Source organism: Uloborus diversus, chromosome 5 (genome assembly GCF_026930045.1).
Source record: "Uloborus diversus isolate 005 chromosome 5, Udiv.v.3.1, whole genome shotgun sequence".
Taxonomy (NCBI): domain Eukaryota; kingdom Metazoa; phylum Arthropoda; class Arachnida; order Araneae; family Uloboridae; genus Uloborus; species Uloborus diversus.
Genome location: NC_072735.1, coordinates 156,334,509 through 156,341,540, shown reverse-complemented (window position 1 = coordinate 156,341,540; position 7,032 = coordinate 156,334,509). Strand labels below are relative to the sequence as shown.

Sequence of the window (7,032 nt, the reverse complement as noted above, 5' to 3'; positions counted from 1 at the left end):
GGGAAATTTAAAAATATATATGTATATGATAAATAATGAAAATTTATTAAAACTAAAGCTTGCTTTGTGTAAGAAAAATTACAAAAAACAGATACATGAGACAGAGGTAGACGGAGTTTACCATTGCACATACTGTGGAGTAATTTGCATTTGAAATGAAATGGAGAAACACCACAATATATTACTCGGCAATTACTGGCAACATTTCGTTTCATAAGGTAAATAAACAAAAAAAAAATTCTTGTGGAGCAGAAATTGATTTTGAAAACAAAATGACTAAACTTTTCTGATTTCTGTTCATTTTTTCAATTTATTGTTGCTTGGTTTAAAATTTTGTTTGCAAGCACAATTCAATATGCGAATTCCAAAATTCACAAAAATACCAAATCAGTTGGCAATTCGTTTATTTCGTAAAGGATGTGCTAATCGTCCGTTTTATCACATCATTGTTTCACCCATCGAAAAACATAGCTCTTATGAAGGTATTGAACAGTTAGGAGTATATGATCCGATGCCCAACGAACGAGATGAAAAACTGTTGTCTTTAAATGTCGAACGTTTTAAATATTATGTAGCTCAAGGCGCCTGGGTAAGAGCATCAGTTGGCCAGCTTTTAGGTAATTATGACACCTCGTCTTTCATTTAATTTGTGTATCATCTTTAATTTAACGTGTGCTTTAATTTGTTGGAATTTTTCCCGGTACGAAACTGTTAACTGCATATCAGTTGTATAGCATTAAATACTTTCTCACCTCATCACATCACCGAGCCTAAGCGCCAGAAGAAGAAGAAGAAATACTTTCTTCTACATTAAGCCCTTTTTGTCTAATAAAAGGTAGGGGATATTTTGATAATTGGGTAGCTCAGCCGCTAAATTTTTGGTGTAAATAATTTTATTTTTGTTACCCTGTTGCTTTATGGTAACACACTGCAATAAGCAAATAGATAGAGGGAGACGAGGCTCGTTGGATTGCAGGACATGTTAGACTGGTCTCAATAATTTTAATACCCATTAATTTTTTTTATTTTAATTTGTGATCAACAAATAGTACCTATTGTGAAGAATGGAGTAATGAATTGAACTCCTCTCCTAAAGTAAGTTCTTTTGGTTCATAATATTATTTAAAGTTTCTTTATTTTTTGTCATAAATAAAAACATTATGACAACATTTCTTCAGACCAAGAACACAGGGTACTTTAGTCCACTTCTAGAAAACACAAAAAAACAAAAAAAATTTTTAAAGAATTAGAAAAGCAAAATTCTAATAATGGCAAGGGTGAAGTTGATGAAGATTCTAGTTGTGCTGACTCTTCAGAAAATGAAGATGGTTCTGGCATAAAAAGTGAAAAAGTAGAAGTTGGTCAATTTAATATTTTATTATGTTATATCTTGATCTTTAACCTTATTTTTTTCAGTTGGTTGCAATATTGATAATATTTATCGTTAAAATATTTATAGAAGTTGTTTTCGTAATGTGGAGCAACATGCCCCATGCTCGGGGGACATTAATCTGCTTCACAGAGTTCTGTTAAAAAATTAATATAAAACAAGTTAGTGAGTTGAACATTTTCAAAAAAAAAAAAAATCTGAAATGGTGAGAAATGCTTGATCAACCTCATGGTGGAAAATCAAACTGCTCATTTAATTTTTTTGATGAGATAAAAAAGGAAAAGTAGAAAAACGAACCAACATGACCTCATTTCCCCCTACTGTGTGTTTTCCTTAACTGAAACCTCCTGCAAATTTGTTCGGCGTCAGTTCTGCTCTGGTTTTATTAAAATAGGGGTAGAAATCCAGAAGTAAAAAGATACAAAACTATGTGTTCAGCAGTTTTTTCAAAATAGCTTCGAAAAAGACAGAAATAGCTAGTGTGAGCAGAAAGGGCCCATCCTCAACCTACTGCTCCCTTTTAAAATAGAATCTATCTCGAGTGCTAGTCATTGCTTTCGAAAATGACCAGTATTATCCAGTTATTTAATGGCCAGTTTATATATGCAAAGGGAAAACATTGCTTGCACAGGCATTGGTCCCAATAATTTAAAACCAGTTCATAAAATCGCCAATTTCCTAGCTATTGATTGATAGCTATTTCCTAGCTTCCAAGTGTCACCTTTGTTTTTTCTGTTTTAAAATTTTATTGTTATTATTATTGCTACCAAGTCCATAGGAGGCTGGTGCACCAAAAAAGGGAGAAGTCGAATTAGGTGTGGGAGAAGGGAGGGGGCAGGTTGGGAAGGTGGTGCTCGTAAAATTGAATTTAGTATATAAAAAAGGGCAATTAATTTTGACATCATTATTGAAAAAAATGATTCTTTAAAAACGCGAATCAATCAATACTTATTTTTCGACCAATCCTTAGTTTTGAGCTTAGAAAATACAAGCGGCAAAGCCCCATTACTTTTGAAAGTGACGAGACAGTCGACTCCTTATGATCAAGTCTTAAGTCTGAGGTGTCCAAAAATTAATTTATTATTTTATTTGAATTTCTTTAATTGTAATACTCAGAATTCAGCCTGTACTATTTTTTATGACCATGAAACCTAAAAAAAAAATTACTAATTTTTGGAAAAGAAACACATTAGCTTTTACCTTTTATTATGGGGTGATCAAGCTTTAGGTTTTAATGCATTTTGACTTGATGAGGATGTCAGTTTTATTCCTTTGATGCTAATGAAGCCTAGATAAAAGTGAGTACAGTCAAACTTGCTTATAACGCGCTCAAATGGACTGTGATAGTTACTCGTTACAACCAAGTGATCATGCGCTCCTAGAAAACGGAGTCCTGAAAAAAGTCATAAAAATGTATACATGCTTGCTTTGTTATTTTTATGTTTCTATACAGTACCAAATAAGTGGTTATTTGATTTGAACTGTCGTATTATCTCTTTCTTTTTATTGTTTTTGAAGAATGAGGGGTACGAAAAACAACGTCTTTTGCATCAGTAGCATCTGTTTTTCTGCACACTTTAGGAGCCAAATATGACAAGGGCTATTCGACTTCAAATTCTTCACATTTGTCGTCATAGTGATCGCTTTAATTCTTTACCTCTCTCTTGACTTTCAGTTACAATACATATATATATCCTCAGAAATGATAACATTCTTTACAACCAATATATACAAGTGCTCCTCTACTGCACGAATTTCAAAAAAAAAAAGGACCATATCATCACTTGTTTTCATGATTTATGTCTCATCTCTAACTTTCAGCTAAATTCAAAATGTTAATGGAATTTTCCAAAAATAGAAAAATCTTTTCTGAAGAAGAAATCAACAGACATTTTATGAATTATAAAAATACTGCTCGCTTTAAGCGAGGTTTGCTCGTTAAAAGCGAGTTTTGTTCCTACAGACTTGACCTTGTACCGACGAAATCTGTTTGATTTCCTCGCTAAACCCCGAGTTCTCATTAAAACAGGAGTCGCTATAAGCGAGTTTGACTATAGTTTAAACACTAAACCAGCATTTCTTAATCTTCATTGATCTACAGACTGGTTAATGTTTGAAGGAATTTTGTGAGCAGATAAGTTTTTTTACAAAAAAAAAAGTTTGAAGATATTCTTACAATAAGTTCATTACAAGATTGTTCATGTAACTTGCTTACATTAGTAGGAAAGTAAATAAACCTTTAAAAAGAAAAAGAATAAAAAATTACAGTAAAAAAAATTTAGTTAAACATTACTTTTTTTAAAATAATTTTTTTACATGAACAGTGAAACCACCCTTAATGATGCATCACCAAACTTCTTCATAGTTTTGTGAATTCTTCAGATTGCCCCTAAATCATTGCCACAGCAAAACAATGGCTTTCAAAGGTATAATTAATAAAAACAAATTTGACTTTAACAATGGCTAGCTCTCTCCTTTCATCCTTTACAACAATTTCTATTGCAGATGATCTAGCATCCTTGGATTTATCAGATTTTAAGTAGACATTTTTACTGCTTAAAAAACTATAAAAGTTTGTATAAATTTCTTACTCATATCTGTAAATAAACACTTTTTGAATCATATTATTTCTGTCGATCCTTGAGTCCTTTATCAAATTATCTTATTCCTTTATCAAATTTCATGATTTACCCCTCATTTTAAAGCTTATCATGCCGGCTAATGGCATAAAATAGACACATGGTCTAAAATTGTTCAGCTTCTCTTAAATTTGAGACTTAAAATCATCTAAGATGAGGTCCTTTAATCAATGCGTTGATTTTTGGATAGATATCCAATCAGAACTAGGGTTGTCAAAAGGGAGAGCCGGACAGCTCAGTTATAGAGTATTCGGCTTTCAAATGAATAGTCCTGGGATCGAGTCTTTGTTCGAGTAACATGCCTTTATAGCATATTAAAGTAAGTAATTTGCGTATAACATTTTAGGCGTTAATATTAATGCAGAGGGAATTCTATTCCCTTTTTTGATTTCTTGAGGCAGCCTACAACTAATTCATTAAATATACTGAACTATAACAGATTATGCATTTTTAAGTTATTATCAAGTTTGTGAGTTATTGAGTCCGGTAATTTTCTAACTGGCGAATAAGAAATTTTATGTGGCATTTTTAAAGCAGGGCTATAAACTTCGAGCAAGAATGCTTAATGTGGGTCAGCAAGTGGAGTTAAATTACACATTCTTTGAGGTTGTTTTCTGCACATCTTTTAATAATAAAAAGGTATTAATATTAGTATAATGTGGCACACACACACAACTGTTTACTACTTTCCTAAAGAGATGCATTTGTGTTGCATTTTCATTTCAAAATATGCTGTGTGATAAAGTATGAATATATTTTTTACTTAATGTTTTACATTCTTTATTTTGTAGGTGTAGCTGGCGTTATGCCTATTCATCCACAATCACTTACTGTGGCCTGGAGAAATCGTAAACGTAGTTTGGAGTCTTCTGAAAACAGCACCGAAAGTAATTCTAATTCAACACCTTAAACATTATTTACTACTTGAAAAACTGAAGAGTGAGTTACACGAACTTAGTCATGCTGTATTATAAATAACATTACTTGAAAATAAAAGTTTTTTTAAAGCAAATTTTCAAGCTGTTTCAGGGGTGTTCATGGGAAACAATTTATTCATGTTAATAATATAATGGAATGTAACATAGATTCCAAGTACAGAGAATTATGCACTAAAGCATGTTATGTAAAGTTTTTTGGAAGAAAAATCAACACAAAATCATTGCTTTAGAATTCAGCTTGAATATTTATCTTAGTTTTTTTCCATTGAAAAAAAATGTTTTCATCTTATGAAGTAAAATGCAAAAATATATATTTCTGCAAAAACTACACAAAAAATATCTTTAAGATTATTGTAATGAGGGAAAACTTATTTCTCAATGACAGTTTAAAATCAAGGGTTCATTTAAAAAGGTATTTGGTCTCCTCTATGGACTTCTCAGAAAATTCCAAAGTTTAAAAATGGTCCATCACAAAAATCTGACTTTGAAAAAAGGAATACAGTGAAATCCTATTAAAACAAATACCAATGAACAAAATATCCATTTTAATGAAGTAGAATATCAGTCCCAATTTAATTTCTATTACATTGCTAGCCACACAACAGGAGTGTTTTCAATATTTTCCGAGTCAAAATCCAAACTCTATAAAGGTTGCAGTCCTGAGCATTCCAGATTTGAGGTCCCATACTAAACAACCATGTATGAAGCTCAACACTTTTTGAAATAATAATGATGTTCCTTGTATGCTCAAAAAATGCACTCAAAATTTATTTTGTAACTTTTCTGCCTCCCAAGGTTGTTACTCTTGCATTTAGTTTTAGCCAACTATTTAACATATTTTTGTCTCAAAATCCTAATTCTTACTAGAGGACCTTACTTGATGGTTTGTTCCTTCAGCCATACTCAAAGGATAAAAAGTGTTCTCAGATATTAAATGTAAACAAGAAGTTCTGTCTAGAACTAGACGAGCCTACTTTCCCGTATACCCATATTACTTTCTAGTACCTGATCAATATTCTCAAAAATAGCTAAAATCGCAAATGTTTTCAAACATATTTTTAAAATACTTTAAGCTGTTTTCGAGGAATAAAATATTCCTCACTCGTCTAAAAAAATTAGATACGTAAAAAAAAAAAAAAAGAAATAGCAGCAACTTTTAAACAAAGCAGCTAATACACTTTTTTCCATTAAAAAAATCTTTAACAGCTTTCAAAACGAAAAAATAATAATTAAAATTTATCAGATCATTAAAATTGATACATCATATAAAAAAAAATCGTTTCTTTTTCCCTGTTGCCCAAAACAATTTTTTAAATGAATTAATGCACTTACCAAAATAAATAAAAACAATAAAATGTCAACTTAAAGAAATAATTTTCATTGTCAAAAAAAAAATCGTCTGCGCATAACTTTATGTAGAAACATAAATGACTTTGAGTTTATTCACCGAAAACTGAATACCTAAATTAAAACTTTAGCGTAAAAATAAAAACAAGTCAAATCAACGATAATTATTTCACAGTCAAAACCATAGTTGCGGAGTCGGAGTTGGAGTCAATTTCATTTTGGGGTAAAGAAGTCGGAGTCGAATATCGAAGAATCAGAGTCAGTCATTTGTCCTTCGTGTATGAATTTTTGCCAAAGCTACAGAGTCGAAGTCGGGGAGTCGGAGTCCGATTAATTGTCAGGCACAGGAGTCGGAGTCAAGTGCCCCTAAATTATCGGAGTCGAAGTCTGGAGTTTGGCGTCAAGAGCTATTTCCAATAAAATTTGTTTGAAGTAAATCCGCCTTCAAGTACGGAATCTACATTGATTTTCAGTTTCCCCGTAGGCGCTAATGTTAAGGGATTTGAGCTGTTCAAAATTGAACAAAAAATAGTTCAAATCAAAAAGTGAAATATGGGAATGAGGTGTCCTCGCCGAGTTCTTTCGAACAAAAAAAAATTTGTTCGAATCGGACTATTCATTCGAAACTTATTAGGGGGGGGGACAGACAGACAGACCGACAGACATTTTTTCTCATCTCAATACCCAACTTTCCAATTTTTAATTTTTCGATATTTAA

At 31.7% G+C, this 7,032-nt stretch overlaps 1 protein-coding gene across 1 annotated transcript; it reads left to right on the top strand.

Annotated features, from left to right (window-relative positions):
- The first annotated feature begins 204 nt into the window (after positions 1–204).
- Positions 205–5,057, top strand: LOC129222315 (probable 28S ribosomal protein S16, mitochondrial). The gene is made up of 2 exons (XM_054856809.1): positions 205–617; positions 4,821–5,057. Exons 1-2 carry the CDS (start codon positions 356–358, stop codon positions 4,937–4,939), a joined length of 381 nt encoding a protein of 126 aa, XP_054712784.1. The 5' UTR covers positions 205–355; the 3' UTR covers positions 4,940–5,057.
- The last annotated feature ends 1,975 nt before the right edge of the window (positions 5,058–7,032 follow it).